At 37.4% G+C, this 26,417-nt stretch overlaps 1 protein-coding gene across 1 annotated transcript in view; it reads right to left on the bottom strand.

Moving 5' to 3' along the window:
* Positions 1-17,629: 17,629 nt before the first annotated feature.
* Positions 17,630-26,417, bottom strand: part of cpne7 (copine VII) — a 51,649-nt gene continuing 42,861 nt past the window's right edge. The window contains exons 14-16 of the mRNA XM_079605487.1: positions 24,591-24,724; positions 21,763-21,999; positions 17,630-19,097 (exon numbers count right to left, since the gene is read on the bottom strand). Of these exons, the coding sequence (XP_079461613.1) occupies positions 18,957-19,097; positions 21,763-21,999; positions 24,591-24,724 (512 nt within the window). The 3' untranslated portion in view covers positions 17,630-18,956. The remainder of the gene's footprint in view (positions 19,098-21,762; positions 22,000-24,590; positions 24,725-26,417) is intronic.

Genomic DNA, 26,417 nt, shown 5'->3' with positions numbered 1-26,417 from the left:
GACAGACAGTCACGAGATTACAGCATGTCCCTCCTCAGACATTCAAATTCCCATCCAGCATGTTCAATTGGCAGAAACAATGTCTGACAGACGCCAACACAAACAGGGTTAACACACTGATCGACAAAACACAATGAGGTCTGTTGCCGTCTGCCGGTGCGGTGTGAATTGAATTGAGATCAAATATGATGGAAAAATCAAAATAGCTTTTAGTACAAAGTCAAACACACAATGCAAGCAAATAAACCTGCTCTCTTCACCTCGGATGAGTCTGCTGCAGGCCCGCTGAAGCTGATTTCTTAATCCATCCCACTGACTAATGTACTTAACAATTAAGAGTTGACAAACTCAAGATGGGGCCTTCTTAATGTGGTGCTGATGAAACTGTGGGTTTGGAGTGTGAGAGATTGGGAGAAACGCCTCCAAGGGCTTTATTAAAACCAGCTAATGTCACTTTCTTTATGATTTATCAAAACAAATGTCTTGCTCCCCTAGAGGTGATATAAGGCGATATCTCTCGGTGCAGACATGGTGTTGTTAGTGCTTGCACGTATTTAAAAGAAAATGAAATGAATATTGGAATGAGAATGCATATAGATGACTTTTGCTCCCATGGCCTGCGTGGGCAATGTGAAAGACAGCTGGAGCTCTTGTGGACTGAGCCGTTGGACTCGGGGAAGCAGCTCAATCAATACTGCTGGAGATGGAAGATCATAACCTGAGAAAAATAACAGGTACTAGTTCATTTGTATTCCATATTTATGAGTCGATTGATAGACATACTGTGGTGCTTATGGGACATTATGTGCTCTGTTGGTGTACTAATTGCCTAACAGAGAACAATCTTGACTGCTGTGAAGATTTCCATTACTGAGTTCTGCTACTGTCTACTAACATAAAAGTGTAATGATACTGCAGCGAAAGATAATAAAGGGTCGCAATGACCAAGGAAGTCGCTCACATTCATTCTTTCTTTTAAGTAACAGACTTAACATTTTAATCATATTAAACCCTGGGTTTATCTTCAGCTAAAGTTAAAAGACATCGACTGGAGAAGTGCAGCACAATCTGTTGTCACTAACCTGTTAACGGTTTGCCTAAAAAAAAACTGAAGCTAAACACAACGGACAAAGTTTCTGAGGCTATAGCACATGAATATTTAATGAGGCAAGCATTTTTTAGTTTATGATTAGTCTCACGTAGCCACTTTGACACGATGGCAAAAGGTCGGTTTCACACTGCAGCTTATTCTGGCCAAAAATATCCCACTTAGACAGGAGGAGAGTGTCTGACTGACATGCAAAGCGTTCGGTTTTGTTTAATGAGGTGCATTTATATGAAAAAGATTACGCCGCAATAATAGGCCAATGTGAAAAGAAGAAAAAAACATTTAAATGATTTTGCAGTAGTTTACGGGAATTGTTGTACAAAAAAACACCAGCAAAATAGCAGAATCATTCCAAAAGTAATACAAACAGACAATTACTACTTCATTGACAAACCAGTTTGTTTCTTGTTGTTTCTTCGCCACTAGAAAAAATGACACTCTTCCGCTTTAAAAGCATCCCTGTGAAAAAGAAGAGTGTTTTTTTGTAGGCTATTCAGTGTGCATTGAGTGTATGTGAGACGAGTTCGAGTGGAAGAGTGACCTCTGACCCGACGCATGATGTAGGATATAGGAGTAGCATAAGCTTATAGGTGAGAGTTGACGCCTCTCGCGGCTCACACGAATATGGCTGAGCAACAAACTCTAGCTCCTCCAACATTTCTCTTTAAAAATTCTAGTTTTAGACTTCTACTTCGTGACCGTTTTTTTTTATTGTTTTGCTCTATCCTCTGCAAGTCATGCGTCGGGTCAGAGGTCACTCTTCTGCAGGAACTAGACTCGCATGCGGCATTACCGGAAGCCAGTGATTATAAAGTTATAAATATGGGTATTGTTTCTTACAAATGCACATTGCTTCGCTTTAGAATACTTTTATGAACCTAATGAAGGATTCATTTTATGATGGATGGATGCGCTTTTTTGGGCATCAAAATCATAGTTACTGTTCACTCCCAATATAAAACTTGAAATAGCAATGCAGGATATTCTTTTAATTTAACTCCGATTGTGTTTGGCTGAAAGAAGAAAGTCATATACAGGATGGCTTGAAGGTACATTTTAAATCATAATGTTTTAATAATCTTTTGTTGTGCTTTAATGAAGTGCACTTATTTTGATGCGCTGAATAATAAAGCACTCGTAATGTTAAAGTACTTTACATAATTCATCATAATTTAAACTGCACTGTTATTCGGTATTACATTTAAGGTTAACATTTTAAAATGACTAAATTGCAACTTCAACATTCTGCACTGCCGTATTTCAAACACACCAGAAGCAATTATGAAATTACATACAATTACAATAAGTGTCCAAAAACATTGCATTCAGTTCACGCTTAAGTACATTCTTTTAAAATATTGTTTTAAAAGTAAACTAAACTGTACTTCTTTTTCACAAGGAGCACATTTTTCCATTAATCATATCTCTCCTCAGCAGGTTAAAGGTCCAAAAAGGTGACATGTCTAATGGGTTAAACTAGCACATCAGTCTCCACCCAACAGACTGATCAATGGCATTGATCTAGTGGTTAGCACTTTACAGTCTGAGTCTGAGGCTGCATGCAGAGTTGTATTACGGATAGGGTTGCACATTAGTCTAGACACCACACATCCCATCCACTGAGAGGCAGCGTGAAGATTTACCTGCCTGAATACAAGTAGCCTACATGTCAGACTGCTGAAGTGGTGGGCATAAAGTTAAGGTTAGCGCTAATGACCACAACAGAGATGCTGATCCAAGAACACGTCCTACTCTGCGAATCATGTTGTTGTGATTCTGTTGTGCCACACTGAGTAGTGTAGGCGTTACTCCATGACAGGTGAATGTGGTTGGGTCAGTCTGGAGGTCAGAGAACTTGAAATGTATTCAGGTTAAACTAGAAGATAGTTGACTTTAACTTTTCATGAATTTTACACTTCGAAAAGTTGCTCAAACAATCCATCCATCCACCCGTGTGTGTGTGTGTGTGTGTGTGTGTCCTGGTAAACCCTACGTTATGGGAACACAAAGATGGCACTATCTGAAATCCTTGTCCTTGTGGGGACATTTTTTGGTCCTCATACAGAAAACAGATAATAAATCATATTGTGGTGAGGCCGAGGGCCGTGAGAGAATGGCGTGAGGCTGGTGGCCACACTAACTAAATAAAGTTTTTTTTGTTTTTGTTTTTTGTTTTATCTAAAAATTCAGAACGTTTTCTGTGATGGGTAGGGTTAGGAGAATACAGTTTATCCTGTATAAAAATCATTCTGTCTATGTAAAGTCCCTATGAAAACCCAAATGTGTGTAAAACAAAATACCATCAATCGTGTGTTCAACTTATAACAATGTTCCCTTCTTTGTAAGCCTCTGCTGTAGTTTTTCCTTGAGTTCAACTGTTTGTTATCAGGTGCTGTCAGCAGATATTAGCATTTTTGCAAAGTGCCTTCATCTACATCTTTTCAGGTTCTCTCAGAGGAAGACTGAAGCCAGGCAAAAGCTGTGCTTGTTTAAATGCTGCGTGTTATTCTCTTATCCTGGCAGCTGCTTCAGAACGTTTAGCCCCTTTATGACACTAACCATATCTGCTCCCACCCAGAACGCTCGCAATATTTCAGAACAAACGTTAGAATGCCACTAAACCACAATGATGGATGTGAGAATCTCTTCGAGCTTCCTGTCAAAAGTTTTCAAAAACACTGAAGTTCTTGGAGACTGCGCTGGGTTTATCGATTTACCAATCAGAGGTAAACTGTTACCTCATTAACCAGATTATTAAAAGCCAGTAATCTTCAATATAGAACTAATTTAATGTAATTACAGCTCTCCGTGTCAGGTTTATGAGAGCGCAGCGTTAACTTTAGGATCACAGTGAAGAAAGTATTGATTAATGTCGCCTTTGAATGGACACTGAGCAATTACAGAATATTAAATCTTGTGAACGAGATGGTACGGAAGTTCGTCATTACTGCATTTATCAGAGCTGGACATAATGGAAGATACAAAAGGCAGGCATAATAAACCATATAAGCCTTATGAACAAGGCTCATGAATAGTAAAAAGGTGACTCCGTATACATTCTGTAAAGATGGTAAATTGGTGCTATAGCTGTATTAGGATTACCAGTCACACTTTATATAGGTGTTTTTTGCTACTATTTATATGTGTTATGTAAAATGTACTTATTGCAAAACACGTGCTGTTGAGGTAGGTTACAGGTAAGGTTTGGGACAGGTTTGGTGGTATAGGTAGTTTTAAGGTTCGTTAAAGGGGTGAAATAAACTGAAGATTTCAGAACTGAAAACTTCCTTGTTAGTCCAATAAAAGCTTTTATTGACACCAGGCACAGCGAACGGCAGGTTTTTCAAAGTGGCGATCTATGACGTCAAAGGGAATCAAACCCCGCCTCCGCAGAAGAAGATTGACGCTTACTTCAACACCGCCTGTTTAGCCCCGCCCACCGATTCGCGCATTACATGAAACTCATTATAATATGCAAAACTGTTATCTAATCATAGCAGTGGGCGTTTACTTCCATATCTTCAATGCAGCACGCCCATAAAAACCGAGCGATTCAGGAGCTAGGCTCAAAACCAGGGTAGAAAATAGCCTATTACTTATTCATTTTCATGTTTTTGAATGTAAAAACATTATAAGTTGACCTTAGACAACAATATACAATTAAAAAGCCAGTTCATGACCCCTTTAAGGTGTAAATGAAGGGTCAACAGTGTAATAATCACAGAAATTAGTTATAGCTGTAATTATATACAGGTATTTTTTATAGTACAGTTTTAGTATTAGTATAGTATAGTTTAGTATAGTATAGTTTTTATGTAAAAACACGTATGTAGACAATAAGGGCATTGTATCAAATGGTTAATTCAAATGTTCATAGTACATGGTAGTTAAAGACATAATATAAAGCGTGACAGGTTATTCTAAAACAGCTCCAATTTACCAATAGGGCACCAGTGGGCATTTGTATGCTGATGCAACCAGTTGGCAAGGTTTGTGCTTGGTTTTGAAGATGTTTTGCGTGGCAAATTTTAAGCAAAATTGGTTCCACTTCTTTAACTATGTACTAACATTTAAAATAATAATTAGATACTGTGCACTTATTGTGTACATGCATGTTATTACATCTATAATTACACTGTTGACCCTTCCTTTACACCTTAACAAACCTTAAAACTACATATACCACCAAACCTCTCCCTAATCTTAACCATATCCCACCTCAAAAGCAGCAGGTTTTTTGTAATAGGTACAACATGAACACAATATGTACATTTTACTTATTTTTTAAATGCTTGCTACCTCTTTGCACAAATGTAATGTTAGCGAACACAAATGTGTTTATCTGCTAATATAATTAGCAATACTTTCCTGATATTTTCCCTCTGGCTTAAACACCAACCTGAGTAAACTACCTTTATTACTGACTGAGCAACTGGCTGAAGGGAATTTGCATTTATGTGAAACTTAATGTGCAATGACTGACTGAAACTTGACAGATGCATTAAAACATTGTTCTTTAAAGGAATATTTGTAATCCACTAAACATTGGCCAAACCTCATGACCACAAATCCGAGCCCACGGATTGCCACAGGTTTGAGATCACATCATTCAAAGATATATACACATCCTGCACCTCTTCCATATTTGTTTATTAACTGTTTTTGGCTCATGTATTGACTGTTTTGTTCATCTATAATACCAGTAGTGCTCTCTCTGCATTGAAAACAATTGACCATTTTGTAATATATTTTGCAGCAAATGTGGGAAAAAAGTCTGCAGACTCCATTATGGAAATAAATGCACTGCATAGTAAATGTTAGATACTAAGAATTGTGGTTATTGGTCAATGCTCATTAATTGCACATTGGTCACCAATCAACAGCTTCTCTCATTAGACTTGATATTACTTACAGCAAGTCTTTCCAGCCCTTACAGCAGTTTGGAGCAGCATTAGAGGCTCTGTGGAAGTTACTTTAGTGCGGTCAGTCAATTAGCCACTAGTATACAGTTTGTTTCAAGAACTGAGTGAATGCTTGTCATGCTGAAAGTAAAAAAAAAAAACACTAGAAAAACTAAAAAGACACTTGTAATTTTCTGTCAGGTCATTATCTGTTAAGTTTATGGACATTTATTTTAACCCTACAACACAACACATTGCATTATTCAAAATGCAGATAAAACACCTATAAAAATCAGTATGTTAAATTCATTTAACTTTTCTAACATTTCTAGTTGCACTTTATTTTACAGTATTTCAACTCGTGTACTTAAAGTGTAAGAAAGTACTGGTAATGTTAGGTAACAACATGGGTTAAGGTTAGGTTCAGGGTTAGCACCTAGTTATTATCCAGTTATTACAACTACTATAATAATACATAGTACACATGGGAACTACCACAGTGCTACCACATTTCATAGTGTGCAGTTTGTTTACACTTTATTTTGATATTCCACTTTAGACATTCTATTAACTGAGTAACTTTGCAACTACATGTCAACTAACTCTCATTCGAGTATTAGTCGAGTATTAGTAGACAGTTAGTTAGGGTTAGGGTTTGGCTTAGGGTTTTTAGAATTAGTAGACATTTTAACAAACTTAAAGTCAGTAGAATGTCTGTTGAGGAACATCAAAATAAAGTGTTAACAGCCATTATATTAAGCAGCCATTTTACTAATACTCTAATGAGAGTTAGTTGACATGCAGTTGCAAAGTTACTTATAGTTAGTAGAATGTCTTTTTAAGAATGTCGAAAATTAAGTGTTACCCATTTTTTCCTTAATATCTGCAAAATCCACGTTCAAATGTGAGTGTGAGAAAGAGATATTAACCTGTGAGGTTTGGAGTTTCTCATATTACAGACCTCATTTATTCTGCTTTTTATTGTGACAGAAGATTTAGCTTTGTTTGTTGTGGGACCGGTTGCACACTAGATAAAACTCTTACAAAATCATGTAGTGGTTTGTTAGCTTGGTGTTTTTCAAAAGGACTGAAGAAGATCATTATAATTGCACATTAGCATTTATTGCAGAGGAAAATAAAATATTAAACAGCTGCAGTGGAATACAAATCTAAGAACAATTTAGCCCAAGGGATCATCTTTGTGTGCGATCAGAACGAGCCTTGTTGAAATTAACCACATTCATGAGTTTGAGATTGATTCATTTATGAGTGTGACCACAACCTCTTATAAAAACACAAACTTAAAATGCACTCCTACTCACTGTATTTCCACCATATGCAACTGTTGTTTATTTTCCAAAAGACTATCTCTAAATATAATTTACAAAAGTATCTCAAAAATGCAGTTAGATAAGTAAATGACCAATGTGATATTTAGATCACTTTGCAACTGATGGGAATGATCAGTCTTAAAATCAATTTTGTTGTAATAGTGTCCGTGTGTTTCACTATTCCACTGATAATTAGGAATGTGTATCTTTGAAGAAGTAATGAAACTAACCTTTCTGAGAAGCTAATCTAAATAACCTGCTAACATCCAGATTAACAACAGAGTCTATTTGCTTTTTCAGACGCTGCAGTTGGTGATAGAAACGTGTCTTTTTGGGCACTGTGGAGTCAGTGGGGTGAAATGCCACTGTTCTGATGTGCAGCCCGTGCTTTGAACATTCATTTACATCAGAAATGCAAAGTAAAGAGGGCAGACATCAAATACACGCAGCTCAATTGAAGTTTCTATGTTGTTGTTTGTTTGTGTGTGTGTTATCAAGACATGGAAATGGAACTGCCTGCCACCCTGCTAAAATACTGCCAGTGAATTTGATTAGTAGCTCAACACCAGTTTATTTCTCTTATAAAAGCTAAAATGATAAACACATTTTCTACTGCTGATATATCAGGCATGTTGCCAAAAAAAAAAAAAAAAAGACAAAAGACAAAATGTAGAATTGGATTTGGTCTTGAAACTTTTGCATGTGGGTGGGTTCATTTTTTTCAACTAACAGTTCTGCCCAATAGCGTTTCAAAAGTTAGCGTTCCTGTTTACCAAGTTTGACAAAATGTAAACATTTTATATAAAACAAATGTTAAAAAATCTGGTAACACTTTATTTCGATATTTAGACATTCTACTATAAGTACCTTTGCAACTATATGTCAACTAACTCTCATTCATTTGTAACTACATGTCAACTGACTCTCATTAGAGTATTAGTAGACTCTTAGGTAGGGTTAGATGACAACTTCTACTATAACAACTATAAGAACATGAGATTGTGGAGTGTTTCTGTGGACATTTTCACCCATTCATCCAGTAGAGCATTTGTGAGGTTGTTGGACGAGAAGGCCTGGTTCACAATATCCATTCCAGTTCAATCCCAAATCTGTTCGATGTGGATCTGTGTTGGCCAGTCAAGTTCTTCCACTAATCTCATCCAAGCATGTTTTTATGGACACTCGTGCGCTGAGGCACAGTCATGCTGGAACAGAAACAGGGTTTCCCCAACTGTTCCCACAAAATTGGAAGCATGGCATTGTCCAAAATGTCTTGGTATGTGGAAGCATTAAGATTCGCCTTCCCTGGAAGTAATGGGCCAAGCGCAACCCCTGAAACACAGTCCTATACCATCATCCTTATCTCCTGGCTTCCGCCAAACCCAGACTTCCAAATAGAGACTCGTGATTCGTCACTCCACAGAACAGGTTCTCACTGCTCCAGAGTCCAGTGGCAGTGTGTGCTACACACTCAATCTGACGCTTGGCATTGTATGGTGATGTGAGGCTTGCATGCAGCTGCTCAGTCATGGAAACCCGTTCCATGAAGCTCCTGCTGGACAGTTTTTGTGCTGATATTAATGCCAGTGGAAGTTTGGAAATCTACAGCTATGGGATCAGCAGTACTGATGAATTTTACACAACATGCGCCTCGGCACTCAATGTTTGTAAATGCTAAATGGCTAGTCATGTGCACAGACTACAAATGCGTGATCGTATTGTGGCAGTGAGTCTGAATTCAATAATTAAGAGGTGTGTCCTAACACTTTTGTCCATATAGTGTATGTATGTCCACTGTGGTGGTAGACAGCCAAAAGTCCCAATAGTTGAAGAAAACACATTTAGTTCATCTTAATTATTTCAAACCATATTTATTAGGCATAATCTTGAAAGTGTAAATGGTAACACTTTACAATAAGGTTCATTAGTTAATGTATTAACTAACATGAACTAACCATGAGCAATACATTTGTTACTGTATTTGTTAATCTTTGTTAACGTTAGTTAATAGAAATACAGCTGTTCATTGTTAGTTCATGTTAGTTCACAGTGCATGAACTAATGTGCACAAGATTTTAATAAAGTATTAGTAAATGTTGAAATTAACATTAACAAAGATTAATAAATGCTGTATCCGTGCAATTCATTATTAGTTCGTGTTAACTAATGTAGTTAACTAATGTTAACTAGCGAACCTTATTGTAAAGTGTTAGCGTGTAAATATCTAATGAATGCCAGAAACCGTTGTCAGATTTTTAGCCTGCTCTCACCATAAATGCCCATGGTCTTGCCGTCTGAAACTCAAACTAGGTTTTGTTTGATCTGTTTTAGCTATATATCTTTATGATAAAAAACTTTCTAAGCTGGCTAAATTTCATGGACAGACATGACTATAGCCTATAATGAGGCAAGAGGGGTCGGAAACGGAAAGTCAGAATGAAGTGAAACATAATGTTGAGGAAAATTAAGCAGGGACAACAAGGAAACCAAATGTAAAAACCCTATAAAGGAGGAAAAGGCCAATTACAATTGTGATGCAATTTATGATTTCTGAGGGATGCAATGAAACCTATATACATATACCACTTTCAGAGAAGCACCTACCTTTGCCAATGTATCATCCTCCATTTGATGCTCATCCATGGCTTGGGCTATAAAGGTTTGGCGATGCTGTTCATTTTCAGTGCCAGTTCAAACGGACTAAATAGATTTAAATCATTGTTTTGGCAGTAGTTTTTCTTTATTTGTTATGGATTCTTCATGTATCTGCTATATGATGTGAGGCCAGTCCGCCATTCAAACTGAAAGTTGTCACATTCAGTTAATTCATTCAATAAATCAGTTAAAAGTGAACATTTCTCCACAGGACGTTATTTACAATATGTGTAAATATGGTAATAAATAAATAAAAATAAACTTGCATCTGACCCTGAATAGGATTGGATAACTGAATGTTTTTTTTCTTCTTCTTCTTCTTCTTCTTCTAAAAAAAACACAGCTAGATTTTCAATAAAGAACATAAGTATTTATACTCATAAGCGCATTTTTGATGGTCTTAAAAACCGTTTATAATTCAACACAGTGTCAACATCTGAGACCAAAGCAATTCTGTGCTATTCTTTGAAAGCCCTGAACTTTACTCAAGGTTGTTCGGCTCTCTTTTTTTAACAATTATCTGCTCCAGCTCATCTCACTCTATTTCTTCATGGCTGGCCTTTAAGCACCCAGCACCATCGCCATGGCAACTACAATCATTCATGCAGTCACCCAATGACGTGACACAACTGAGGTACGCGGCATGAGAAGACCTCATCATCTTTAGTAAGGACACACCAGTGATCCTACTGGAGCTGGAAACCACATCACGCAAATCACAAGATTCACTTAGATATGGCTTTAGTGCAGCGCGTTTCGCTTTAATGCTCATGGTCTGAAGGCTGACAAATTGAAAACATTGTGGATTTCATTTACATGTGGTTTGAAATGGGTTTATAACCGAATTCATCTGACTGTGAAATGAAAAAGCATAAAAATATGCGCAAAAACTGGTCATGGGCAGAAAAGAATATGACTTAGGTATTATATATGACTTGTAAAAATGTTGAGCTGAAACGCAGAAATAAAACAACGATTTTTAGGCGAGGGCCAGAATTTCACCTTGCACCTTGAGCTGAAAAATAAAAAATAACCCTATTATTACATGTAATAAAAATGCCAGGATCTTTATCACCCTTTTTTGTCAATCAGGTTTAAACATCTCTTTTTCTAAATAATCTTTCTTTTCCTCAATTTTGGATAGCAGGGTGTGAATTACAAAAATTATACTGTATGTAGAGTGACCTTCCACTCTCAGGTCCAAACTCTAGAGACCCTATAATAGTGGAGGTCCGAACAATACGTGTTTGGAACAGTTATACATTTTCATCAGGCCAGCCATAGTACTTTTTAAAAGTAAAAATCCGAAATACTCAAAACAGTCATCAAAGATGAGAATCTTTGGCCCCGAGAGCCAAACCAGTGATGTCTAAGATTTTGTGATGATTTCTCTGAACTGGATATGAATATGAATTGGATGTTTTCTTTTTTTTCAGAATTCGTCAGGGTTATTTTGGGCTGATTCGACATGTTGAATCGGCGTCGGTCCGTTGGTGAATGAGGGAACTCTGAATGCCATAAAAGAACCATTCTGGGATCCCAAAATAACCATTTTATATATCGAAAGAATCTTTTTCCACAATAAAAAACCTTTTGTGTGATGGAAAGATTCCATGCATGTTAAAGGTTCTATGGAACCATTGAGTGATACTCAATTAAATTACCAGACACGCATAACATTTTAGTCCATGATTGACAATTAGAAAAGCCCATTTTCCCAATGACATGTAATTTTCGCTGATTATCATTTTAGCAATAATTGCAATATAATTCCCTTTCTTTGAAGCTTATTTCTTTAAAACACCTGTTCTAAGGTCTAAATGGGCCTGATATTGCTAATATGTACAGACTACTCCACATAAAGACATCTGCATGAGAATGAATGGAAATAAAGCAGCAGCTTTTCACTGGGTTTAGCAGACATGACCTGGAATTATGATCTTGTATGCTTTAAAATGCTGTGCATCGCCTGGGTGGCTTCTAGATGCACATTAGATGCTTTCTTGATGTTTATGCAATGCCAGATATAGCTTCTGCCGTAAATCTTGAGACACATTTATGTTGCTGGATGCATTTAAAGTACTACATATAATAAAATAAAACAATTTTCTGGAACCAGTTAGTAATAAATCTCAGGTTTTGCAGATTTGCAATAAGATATGGGTCACTCAGTTTGGTGGATTTTATGTCCCCATGAAACTTTACTGCATATTTTACATGAAATGTTAATCAACTTTCATGTCACATGGTTTTTCATGCATAGATATACCCTAATTAACACAAATTAATAATGATTAGGACCAAATAACAAGTTTTGAAGCGCTGGTTACACTGGTAATGTAAGGTAACTACATGGGTTAAGGTTAGGCTTAGGTGTAGGTTCAGGGTTAGTAATTATAACCCAGTTATTGTAATTAATAAGTACATATAATGTACATGCGAAACAGGACTGTAAAATAAAGTGCTACCGAAGTGCTTGACAGCTAGGCAAATTCCCTTGTCCCCACTCATGTTTTCTCAGTTTCACTTTGAAATTAAGGTATTATGCATTTCTAAATTAGCAATTTTAAGTATTAGTATATACATTTCCCTTTTCTCTTTGACATAAAATACAATTTATCTTGATACATATTTTATATTTTAATTTAAAACCATTCGTTTATGTCCCTCAAACTCCAATCTACCCTGTTATATTGATGCTACTTGCCCTTTAAATCTTAAGGTGTGCCCTAAATCAGTGGTTCTCTGACCACTGCTCTGTACAATTTGTATGTCTCCCTTATTAAAGGGATAGTTCACCCAAAAATGAAAACTCTGTCATCATTTACTCACCCTCAAGTTGTTTCAAACCTGTATGAGTTTCTTTCTTCTGTTGAACACAAAAGAAGATATTTGGAAGAATGTTGGTGACCAGACAGTTGCTGGACCCCATTGACTTCCATAGTATCTTTTTTTCCTACTATGGAAGTCAATGGGGTCCATCAACTGTCTGGTTCAACATCATCAGCTCGTTAGGAGAGACTCCATGAACTGAACTGAGTGTGTCAGATATGAGAGACATAGTCCCGGGGACTGGAGTTGAGAACCACTGCCCTAAATCACATGACTTACTAGAAGTGACATCATTTCTCTGAGGGAAAACAACTCCAAGAACAAAGTAAGAATCAATCATATCATCAATCATATCAAGAATCAATCATTCTCTCTTTTCCTACTTTTTACATGAGTTATCTAATAGCACAAAAATAAAACGTGCACCCAATTGTGTCGATTTATATTGGACACATTTTTTTTAAAATATCTTTTATAGATCTAATACAAATCTTCTTAAATGTTAATCTTCTGCTAGCATGTTGTTCTCTCTTCGCTAATAATGGGCTTTAATATCTTAAAACGTCCACCCTGTTACACATTGTATTGTAACAGGGTGGACAAATGCCACAGAATGTGAAATTTGAAGGTTATAACTACTAGCCTGCGCTTGACCAGTGTCCTTTATTTTTCTCGTTTTTATGCTAAGACTAAAAATGTATTTAATTTTTAAAAAAAATTCAACAAACATGCTCAGACCAAAATCTGCCAAACTGTAGGAACGACCCATATACACTATTAGTTAAAAATTTGAACACACTTAATTGAAATGTTTACATGATCTTACGAGTTAGTTCACCCCAAAAATGAACATGCTAAAATGTAATGGGTGAGTTGGACTAAATGGAGAAAGAGAAGCAGCCAGCAAGTGTCCAGTACACATAGGAAATGTGACCATAACCCCCCATTATCACTTAATTAATTTTAATAGTGCACTACACAAACTAAAAGCTGACCTACCAATCAAAGGTGTGACAATAACATCACTACCTCATTCAAAGACATTTTTCTATTTCATACTTACTATATGTGCAATACTGGATTATATTCACTTAATAATAGCAATAACCGTAGATATTTACTTATTTACCTCCCAGACAGCAAAATAGTGTCGGCCCAGATCCGGCCCTCATCTGGGCTATGTGGGATCCCAGTGTACCGGATCTGAGCCGACAATATATGTTCCTGTCTGGGTTAACACTTCAATAATACTATAATTCATTCATATCTCAATGCTGCTACACTTATATATATATTGTCTTATTTAATTGTCTGTTTTAATGTGTACCTACCTTGTAATACCATTGTCTATATTTACTTTTGTCTTTTTCTTAGTCCTTGTAAATATTCACTATATGCTATTCACTATATTCACTGTTGTTTCCTGAAGGAACTGAGATAAATTTTTAACCATTTGTCACACAATGTGCTAAAAATGACAATAAAGTTGACTTTGAGCCTTTCAAACATAGTTTCAGACATTGACAATATTTTTCGTCATTTATGACACAATGCTTTCCTGCCACAGGCAGGTTTTTCTGGCAATCCATGTTTTCACTGTTATACGGTAGGGAGCGCTATTACACATCTTCTGAAAGAGTACAGAACAAGCGAAGAAGAAATAAGCGATAGAAAATTGCTTACGCGCATGCGAGTTATCGCAAACATAAAACATTCCACGGCATATAGATCAAAATTGCCTAACGTTAATAAATGAAATATTGAACTCATGAAGAGGTACAGGACTGCATGTGAAGCTTTGGGGGAGTTGATCTCCTCTATGTTTTTATCATTGTTCTGAATCTGGATGTAGTCTTTGACCAAAAAAAGGATTTTTCTCATCTTTTTGTTCAAAATGTTGCCTTTTATGTTCTTTCTTTTGATGAATTAAAGCAACACTAAGAAGTTTTTTTTACCTTAGAATAATTTTTCCAAAATCGTATCAGTGATTCATCAAGTCGTAACAGGGTGAACGACACTTCTGGATTCGCTTTGCGGCCCTATATCTGCTATAACCACACTATGTAAGTTTGCCAGATCGGGTCGTGTTTCTGTAGTTCGAATGAGACATAAGAAAACTACAAATTTGACTTGCTTTACGTCAAGCGTTACAACAGTCATTATTTTGTTTTTTTTAGTTTCTGATGTCGCAATACATCATACTTTCATGAAATCATGCAACATACTCTACCTTGCCTGTGGACATCGTTCATTCCTAAGCCGGTGCTGGATAAACAGCGAGTGTGTGTGCGACCGTAGCTGCGGTAGGCTAAATTACTTACGACAGCGGTAATGTACAATTCCGCTTCCAACCTGTAGGGTGACCGAAGAGGAAAAGTTCCTTGGTGTTGCTTTAAATGTTCAAATATTGATACAACAAAATATTCTGGGGGCCATGAAAGTTTTGCGAAAAAGGATAAAAAAAAATGCTCTCACTGGCTGGCAAAAAAAAAAAAAAACGCTGGTGGGGAAAGTTTTTCCACATAATATGACAAAGTGTAAATATGTCTCCACTTGCATCATACTACAGACATACCACCATTCAGTCAAATTATTAAAAGATTTATTAGCCTCGATGCAGAAGTCTAGACTACAGGAAGCGGACTGGTGCAACAGCAGACTCGCTTCCAACAAAATAACACTGAAAGAAATCCGACAGATACATTTCAACACAGAGGAGTGCATGCAGTAAATCACAGCTTTTGAAAGAGATACTTCCAGTAATGGCACTGGCTCAAATCAAAGCATTGTTAAAGCATAGATGAGACCAAATATGTTCAAATGACTCCTCTTCCTCCCTGTGATCCAGCGCCTTTGACAGTAATAACAATACAGTTTAATGAAAATGATGCTTTGGACAGCATGATCTGCCTATCTTTTCAATGATATAATGCTTTAGGATGCAGCTGAGAGTCTGTAAGCAGACATAATGTGTTACCTAATAACTCCCGAGGTCTGCATGAATATCTAAAGCTGCAATAACCTCAGGATGCAAGAAAATATCACCAGGATCATGACCCATGATCCAAACGAATAGTAGAAGGAAACTCATGCTTAACATTTTCCTCTCCTTCTGCTACTACGTGGAAGAGTAGCACCTCCTGAAAAAGAGGGAGCAAACTTCACTCCAGGATACACTGAACATGCAAATGCAGTCCATTTGGAAATGGATTAAAAAGACAAGCAAAGAAAATAAATAAGTATTAATAAAATGCTATGTACAAGATCGCTGCGGAAATTGGAATAGGCTACATGTACAGTTCAAAAAGCCATTTCAGAAACAGCAACATGTTAAGATCTGGCGTCCTTCATTTACATAACCATGTATCACAATGGAGTGATAGTGTTGCAGTTGTGCAATAAGGGCTTCAGAAGAGAGAGAGAGAGAGAGAGAGAGAGAGAGAGAGAGAGAGAGAGAGAGAGAGAGAGAGAGAGAGAGAGAGAGAGAGGCGGCTGCAAGAGTACATGCTGTTTCGTTTGTGCTCTTGTATAGACGTGTACTAAGCACATCAAACATGTGACACTTTTCAGTTTTAACTTAAGGCTATGCTATAATCTTAAGAGCAATTCTGATTCTGTGCCCAAAATCGTAAATGACTTTATATATACCCTGTTAATGGATAACTCCAACCACTGATTTGCACTTAAAAAAGAAATGTACATTCATTAAACGCTTTAAAATTATTATTTTTTCTTATCTGGAGTCAAAATTCAACTGCTAACATAGAGACCGTTTCGATCTAGTTGTATGAAAAGTTGCAATTCAGTCAATTGAGAGGGCAGGTATTTTTGTGCTAGGCAATACTGAATAGAGTAATATTTAAATATATTAGCCATCCCTTCCAGACAGCAACATAGTGTCGGCTTATCACAAAATCGACACTATGTTGCTGTCTGGGCTGTTTGTTTGTACGTATACAATGTTAGTATTTGTGGTCATACATGTACTGTTGAATTGTACAGCCATCCATATTAGACATGGGTATTGTTCGTAGTCAACCTGCCAGTGTCACTGAACAGCAGTCAATCCAACAGTGGCTTCATCTGCGTAAGTACCACTGCACCCAAACATAATGAATGAAAACAGCACTTTACGTGTATTTTTTGTCACTTTCATATTCGCTTAGCCTGCATTTTGAACATTTCAAATGAAAACTTGCTTAACAGCTAACGTGTTTCAAAGCTTTGTTTTATCGCACATAATGTGGCTCCCCTTGAGAAAAATAGGTACACTTTTTTTAATGTAATGTTTGAGGACACTTATTCACATCTTATTTACAATTAAATTAAAATGTATTATAGTTTTCATTTATATTAAAATCAATTAGTAGACAGTTTTTGGACCCATGGACTTAAGTACATCTTTATATGTAATTTCGTAATTACTTCTGTTGTATAGTATAGTGAATTACTATTCAATTATAGTCAATTAAAATATACTGTAATATATGTCATATATATAGATATATTTGTAATAAAGTTGCAATTTAGTACATTCTAAATATATTAACTTTAAAAGTAACTTTTCAAAACACGCAACAGTTCAAATTAGAATCAAGCGCTTTACATGTGCTTTAGTATGTTAGTGAACACATCAAAATTGTGTCTTTTTAAAAGCACAAAAGATTCAATTAAAAAAGTTCTTTAAAATAAAACTTTAAAAGTGTACTTTTTAAAAGTGTACTTAAACATTCATAAAAGTGGACTCTCTTTAAGTACACTTAAGTGGCCTTTTTTCATTAATATTATATCATATTTTTTTTAAATATACTTTTAAGATTTGAAGAACACTACAAGTGCACATTCAATACAATAAAACGCATTTTTTTCACAAGGGAAGACTTCATTCATAGGTGAAGTGAGTTTAGGGCGGGACTATTTGTTTGGCCCACCAATAACAGAAGGGGGGAGTGTTCAAGAAACAGTTCCGATTGGTTCTACTAATGGGACAAAGATTATACATCACTTTTTTAATTAGAGCAGAGATTTATGCACTTCTCTCATGATTGACACAGTGGCTGTGGCAATGTTTCCACAAACCATTAAATCAGGGAAAAAATATGAATTAGTGTACACTTGAATAAGAGCAGAGTTGTTGTCAGAATGTGATGACTAAGGATGTGAACAAAACTTGTTCAACGTTTTCTCAGGCAACCTATCGACTAGTTCAATTATAATTTGAAAGAAGTCCTGTATAATTAGGCTGGTTTCATTTTCACCAATCAGACGTGTTTGTTATGGGATGCTAACAGATGCATTCAAGCTAGACACAATGGAATGAAACAGATTTCAAGGGTCTCAAGATACATTTTTAAAAGGTATTATCCTGAAAAACAATTATTTTTTTACTTGACGTAGCATCTTAAGAATGCTCATGGCGTAAGATGCTTAAAAAACAGCATGTCTGCATGTCTATGGCTGTTGCACCGGTACTTTAAAGGCGATGGATTTGAAAACACAGGTTTTCCAATTGGGTTTCACCGTGCAAATAGTCAAACAGCGCTGTGTGCATGCTAATTAAAGCACCGCCGCTAAAATATTTAAACGTTGACCTGACTGACCAGTCAGTTGATGACCATTCTCACACTCATTATCTTTACATCAAAATGATCATGATTTTAGCTATGAAATATGCATATGTTTCCAGCGCAACCAAAGCGAACTCTTTCAGTCAATGTACATGCATTACATTGTACGATTGTGGCCAGTTCTGTTCCAGTTCTCCAGGAGTCCAGAAATGAAAGGAGCCCACGGGCAGTGAGAGCAAAGTCTTGGAAAGCTCTGAAGGGCGTACAAAACAGCAGAACGCAGAAGTGGCCTTGTGCAGTTGAAAAGAGTCAGCGGGGATCAGAAGGCCTGTGGTGCTGATGGGAATTCAATGTACTCCGGTTTGCATGCCGAGGGAGCAGTCATGGTGTCAAGAGTAAGAACGGCCACCAAGATCCAAACCGCCAGTCGTGTGTAAACACCTTATGAATGAACAAAATGTAGTCAATGTACTGTGTGTTTGTGGCAGAGCAGCCCTGTCCCAGCTTTCACTCTCTTTGCTGGACCGTTGAGGAGTAGAGGGCTAGACCGGAGGTTTGAGTGTTATTCAGGTGTGTTGGCGATGGAGTTGGGGTTTGAATTCATCACTGGGTTTATGGGTGGTATGGCCTTGTGACTGAAGTACTCCACTACCTGTTTAGGCACCTCCGCTAGGACACACTTTGCCAGTGCAGCTGGTGAAGCCTGCAAAAGTTACACTTTTAGTGGTCTCAGTGAGAGGGAAAAACATTAACAATAGTGAAAAAGAACAAATCAACCACATTCATGGTAAATTGTGTCCAAACAAAGGGATGAGGAAAGTACAAATTGCGATTTGAATTGTTTGGTGGAGAGCCAAGCAGCAGGCTGTTGAGAGTATTTACACATTTTTAATCCTCGCTTCTCTAAAATTATTGTTTTTTTTGTTTTTTGTTTTTTTCTGGGTGTTTACATGCGAGGAGGGAACAAACCGCTCTTGTGGAGAAAACTGTGGAGCTTTAAGAGATATTTCTGCAACACTGGCATATGTTGGTTCGCCTCGCTGCCTGCATCATTCACCAAAGCACCACATCATGCAAGGCATCCGTTGCTCCTTTTAGTTTTAGTATTAGAGTGAATTAAATTGTACTATAATTTTATTGGTCACATTTCGTATTAGGTTTCTTTAACTACTATGTACTTACATACAAAAATTGTGTTCATGTTATATTGCAAAATACGACTACACTTTATTTTAAGGTGTCCTTGTTACAGTGTAATTGTACAATAAGCTACTGAGTAATATTAATTAACAACATGTACTTACTATAGGGTTAGGATTAGGGTTTGGTTTAGGGTTTATGGTTTAATCTTGAGTTTATTTATCAGAATATGCAACATTACATCTCACACTTGCACATATAATTTCACCGGCCACTTTCTTAGATGCACCTGTTCAACTGCTCATTAATGCACATATCTAATCAGCCAATCACATGGCAGCAACTCAATGCATTTAGGCATGTAGACATGATCAAGATGATCTTCTGAAGTTCAAACTGCATCTCTGAACGCTCAACACGTCAAACCTTGAAGAAGAAGAGCATCTCTGAACGCTCAACATGTCAAACCTTGAAGCAGAAGAGCATCTCTGAACGCTCAACATATCAAACCTTGAAGCAGAAGAGCATCTCTGAACACTCAACATGTCAAACCTTGAAGCAGAAGAGCATCTCTGAACGCTCAACACGTCAAACCTGGAAGCAGAAGAGCATCTCTGAACGCTCAACACGTCAAACCTGGAAGCAGAAGAGCATCTCTGAACGCTCAACACGTCAAACCTGGAAGCAGAAGAGCATCTCTGAACGCTCAACACGTCAAACCTGGAAGCAGAAGAGCATCTCTGAACGCTCAACACGTCAAACCTGGAAGCAGAAGAGCATCTCTGAACGCTCAACACGTCAAACCTGGAAGCAGAAGAGCATCTCTGAACGCTCAACACGTCAAACCTGGAAGCAGAAGAGCATCTCTGAACGCTCAACACGTCAAACCTGGAAGCAGAAGAGCATCTCTGAACGCTCAACACGTCAAACCTGGAAGCAGAAGAGCATCTCTGAACGCTCAACACGTCAAACCTGGAAGCAGAAGAGCATCTCTGAACGCTCAACACGTCAAACCTGGAAGCAGAAGAGCATCTCTGAACGCTCAACACGTCAAACCTGGAAGCAGAAGAGCATCTCTGAACGCTCAACATGTCAAACCTTGAAGCAGGAGAGCATTTCTGAACATTCAACACATCAAACCTTAAAGCAGAAGAGCATTTCTGAACGCTCAACATCTCAAACCTTAAAACAGAAGAGCATCTCTGAACGCTCAACATGTCAAACCTTGAAGCAGAAGAGCATCTCTGAATGCTCAACACGTCAAACCTGGAAGCATGCTTTCACATGGGATCACCAAAACTGGACAATAGCATATTGGAAATACGTTGCCTGGTCTGATAATTCTTGATTTTTTGCTGCGACATTCAGATGGTCAGGTCAGAATTTGGCATAAACGACATAAAAGCATGGATCCATCCTGCCGTGTCTCAACGGTTCAGGCTGCTGGTGCTGTAATGGTGTGGAGCAGATTTTCTTGCAACACTTTGGGCCTCTTAGTACCAATAGAGTATCTTTTCAACACCTCAGCCCACATCAGTATTGTGGCTGACCAAGTCAGAGTGACCCTTTATGACCACAGTGTTCCCATCATCTGATGGCTGCTTACGTGCCTTGTCACAAAGCTCAAAACATCTCAAACTAGTTTCTTGAACAAGACAGTGAGTTCATTATACTAAAATGGCCTCCAAACTCACCAGATCTCAATCTAATAGAGCACCTTTAGGATGTGTTGGATCGAGAGATTCACATCATGGATTTACAGCCGACAAATCTGCAGAAACTGCGTGATGATATGATATCAAGTAACCATGGACCAAAATCTCCCATGAGGAATGTTTCCAGCAGCTTGTTGAATCTATGCCTCGAAGAATTAAAGCAGTTCTGAAGGCAAATTATAGTGGCCAGTGAGTGTACAGTATCTCAGTGTGATTATTATTTAAAACTTTATATACTCTGAGGTGGAAACTTGATTCTTGATTACTTAACATAAAGACTTTTGATATGGTGCTTGATTTTGATTTTTGATTTTAAGCTTGATATGTTTTGGTTTTTCATTGCAAACATTTAAAAATTATATTACACATTTAATTTTTTTTAAAGATTTTTTTTTTTTTAGTTTAATTCTGTAGATACGCAGATACCCTCTTTCTAAGATGCAAGACCTACAGGAGATACAGGATCTACAATAACAAGTATTTGCAAGTTCCCAGTGACTGACACAAACTGACCGTTTTAAAGTCTCTGAAGGGCACAAACTGGACGATGTCTCTCAGGACAGGTTCCCCTTTGGGTGAGCGCAGGACTCCATCATCTCCATCGAGGATCTGCATGTCCGTGAAGTCGGCGTTTCCCACTCCCACTATGATGATGGACATAGGCTGGTATGAGGCCCGAACAATGGCCTCCCGTGTATCGGCCATGTCTGTTACCACCCCGTCTGTGAGGATCAGCAGGATATGATATAGCTGGCAGAGAAAAGGGTTGTTATCAGCTATTTTGTTTCATTTTTACTACGCACTGTTATAAACATGTCTGGAGCTCATCCACTAAGCACTTAATTTCAATGAAAAATTAAACATTTTTAATTCTGTCATTATTTACTGAACCCCATGTTGTTTTAAACCTGTATTATGTTTTCAGTGGAACAAAAAAAAACTATTTGTTTAGCATAAAAGCCCCCCAAACAGTGCAAAAAAAAAAAAAATCTATCAAATTCTTCTTTTGTGTTGAGTTAGAAAAACATGAGGGCGAGTAAATAAAAACAGAATTTTAATTTATAGGTGAACTGTTCCTTTAAATGCCTTGATAGTAATGAATATTAGACACATTCTAAAATAGGCAGTCACTGGGCTAAAATTAGCAATATTTACTGGCCTGAACATCCCAGGGGTCTGGCCAACATTAAACATGCAAAGTTTACAGTTTGAATGAATGACCTGGTTTCTGAACATTGATCTCACTGAGCTCATTTACTGTAAAACGATCACTTTTGAAGAAGGGGTGATCTAAGTTTAATAATAGATGAAGATCATCACAAGGACATAGTGTGTAGAAGACAGCAATGCAATAGAGCAATGCATAGGAAATTGCTACGCTTGAGGGCAAATATTTGAACCGAGACCATTCAATGCCATGTTAAGTGACTTCATTTAATTCTAAATTGATTGTAGCTGCGTTAATTACCAAAACAGCCCTCAAGATAATCAGCTATAAAAGGTTTTATTTGAACCATGACTAAATTTCTAAGGTTATGTGCATAAACCACTGACATAAAGGGGAGAACAGTCAGAGGCAAATGCATTAAACCACTTTAGAGCTGCATTTCAGAGGAAAAAAAACACCTATAGTCCAGAAACTAAATGATTTTCACCTGCACATTTCATCGTGAATATTTACCTTGAATCACTTAAAATTAACTTCTTCCTTTGAAATTAATTCCTTTCATTGAAAGGAGTCTTTTCAATGCAAATTTGGAAAGGGTAGAAACCATCATGACTAAATTAAATTGCTAGGGACTCGAAGCCAAATGCCTCATTTAGAAAGGCACAAATAATGAACGCTAATGAACTTATATTATTAAATAATATATAAGCTAAAAATATTCGTTAGATTGATTACCCAACAGGCACAAGGATAAAGTTGTATTTTTAATGACCATCTAATATTCAGCACAATGGCGAGTGTGTAAAGCCAGTGTGACTAAGACCTTGTCCACGCTAATATGTTTTCATTTGAAAACTCATTTTCTCTCCATTTTGTCCACACTGAGATGGCGGTGTCATCCTGCGAAAATTGAGCTTTTTGAAAACGCTCTCCCGGTTGATACATTTGAAAATCTTTGTGGACTGTGAAAACTGAGGTATTCTAAACCGATGACGCATGTTTAGTCATGTGACGCATATTGCACCCATAGAGAGCTATGTTTATACTGGTATTGTGCTTGTTATGTGCAATTCACTTTCACACTGTTGCTAAAGATGTTATTTTGTCCTCTCTTTATATCACAGTTCTGCGAAGATGACAAAAAAATGTACTCGCAATTGCCGTCCTGAGGCAAAACATGAGAGCAGTTGTGTTTTAGACCAAATGCATAATGGTGACTGAATGCGACCTGGATGCAATGTCTGTCGGAGGAGCATCAATATAAGTGTTAGCAGATATTAAGCAGACAGTCTACTAATACTCTAATGACTGCTTGTAGACATGTTGCATGTATATGCAATAAAAACAGTTGCATCTAAAATAGAGTTAAAATTTAGTTTACTGTATAAACCCTGTCCACACATGGTTTTATCAGAATATGGATACAGGCAGATAAATATACAGAAATAGCTTCACCGCAGTGTACAGTGTAATTACACATTTAAGTACGGAGTAATAATACTTAACTACATGTACTTACTAGGATTAGTATTATGGTTTGGCTAAGGGTTAGTTGCATGCAATTATGCACAATATATAGTATTTTATTTATATTAATATAGCACTACATGCAACGTGTAGCAAGGACACTGTAAAATAAAGTGTTATCCACACCCTTAATTACTGCCCATAGAAAGCTGGTGGTTAATGTAATTTAATTTTTAAAAGGGTGTTTGTGTACATTTGAGTGATTATGGCACTAGTAATTCATCAAATAATGAAGATGCATGCCATGCATCCAGACAGATGCAGTAAAATAAACTTTGACCATTTTAAACGGCCTCACTGGGGACAAAATGGTGTAGAAAATTCACTCAGAAATTGCTAACAAATTCCACAGTTGTTTACGACTCGACAAGTAATGCATTGAAGGAAACATGACATTTTGAAGTAGAGAGACTGGTATTTTCTTGTCAATCGTAGTCTAGTAATCTTTGTTTTATCTACAACTTTGCAAAATAATTTTTTACAATAATTTTACAGTACTTCCATGTAAATTGCCAATGGCAACACTTTCGTGGCCGTGTTTTCACCATTACCTGACTGCATGATTCCTTTAGTGATTCCAGTGTTCATTTTTATTGCATTTCACCTTCAGTGCTGTACCATAAACAGACACTTTAAAGATACTCACAGAAGCGTCTTTGATGGGTTCTTTCCCAGCTGCCAGTTTAGCTATTCTGTTGATGATGGGAGCCACATTAGTGGGACCGTAGAGCTGGATCTTGGGCAGGCAGTTTTGGTAGGCTTCCACGACCCCCTGGATCTCTGATCAGAGAGAGAGGGGACACGGCTATCACTTCTGTTCTGGAGGCTTATTTGTATTTCTCTCTCTGCCTCTGCGGGTTTCTGAGAGCAGTGCTGAAGTATTGGCAGCCAACGCAACAGATTTTGGGATCAAATCAGTGGACAGACTGAGTCGGAACTCCTCATCTTTTGCAGAAATGTGAACGGACTGAAGCAAGCCCAAAATTTCCCACAGTCTTCACACATTCTCTTTGAGTGCTAAAGGAATTTTTCACACATAAATTAAAATTCGGTTATTACTTACTCAACCTCATGTCGTTCCAAAACCGTATGTCTTTTCTTCTTCCGTGAAACACAAAAGCAAAAATGCTGAGCAATATTATGTACTCTCTTTCCCATATTATGAAAGTAACAGGGGTCTGAGTTGTTAATGAGCATTATAAATATACACTCTAAAAAATGCTGGGCTGTTTCAACCCAATTTTGGATCAAATATGGACAAACCCAAACGTTGGGTTAAAAATGTAATTGAAAAAAAATAACCCAACGGCTGGGTTTGAATAGCCTGGCTCCACCCTCCAACGTACTTCCGCTCGGTTTTCATTTTCCTTCAGTACTAGGTCTGGGATTGCGGTGTATTCTTGGGTTTTCTCCGATCAATTTTAACTGTGTTGTTTAGAGTACCCGCCTTCAAGGAAGTTAATGCTTGTCAATGAAGAGAGGCCAGACTCTCTGTACAAATGAAATGTACGAGAGTCTGGTAGAACCAGGTTTGACCATATTTGACCCAAAATTGGGTTGAAACTGCCCAGCATTTTATAGAGTGTATGTGTGAGGAACAGTCTAAAATTGTGTAATCCCTGCTATAAGAACATGGAAGCTGGTTCAGTCAACACTATCTCACGACCAATTCGTACGAGTGAGTATGAAGTGGCTAATTCGTACGATTTCGCACGATTTGTCTAAACCCCAGTGATAGGTAGGTTTAGGGAACGGGGTCAGGGGTAGGACATTAGTACGAATTATCCACCTCGTAAAATAACTCACGAATTGCCGTGAGATTGGATTGGTTCAGTCCAGTCATCAGCTGGACATTAGTTGGTCCAAAAACCAGATTAACCACCTTGAGCTGGTGTGACCAACTGATTTGTTGCTGGCCCAAGACTACCAAGATCTACCATGACTAGCTTAGACTAACTAGAAACCAGCTACCAGCTTCCAAACAAAGTTAGCAGCCTAACGTTGAAGTATGTAATACATGTTAATGGCACATAGCAACACAGCTAAAAGCATTCCTTATATGTACTTTTACTGGAAGTAGCCTAATTTTACCTGTTGAGACATGCCTTCACAAGCACCCATAGGAGCTGTATTTGTGATGTTTGAGTTGGGAGAGGCATGAAATGGGTGTTTGCAAGGTCGTACATTTTTGCAATTCTGATAGTTGCCACTAGTGTTGCAAAAACTACATACTTCACCTTTAAAGGGTAACTCTCGCCAAAAATTTAACCTAGGCTCTTTTTGTTAATTTCTTAAACACTAAGAAGGCTCATCACAACATGAAACTGTGCTCGAAGTATCACATGAACTTGAAGATTGACTACATTGTGTACACAAAGTTTCCTAAAAAGAAAGGTTTTGTACGACTCACTTTATCAGTTAGTGTGTCCGGTGGCTGGAAGTCGATCTCCGAATGCAACGTAACATGAGGAGA

This window comes from Phoxinus phoxinus (assembly GCF_949152265.1).
Source record: "Phoxinus phoxinus genome assembly, chromosome: 2".
Classification (NCBI taxonomy): Eukaryota; Metazoa; Chordata; class Actinopteri; order Cypriniformes; family Leuciscidae; genus Phoxinus; species Phoxinus phoxinus.
This window is presented reverse-complemented; position numbering and strand designations above follow the sequence as displayed.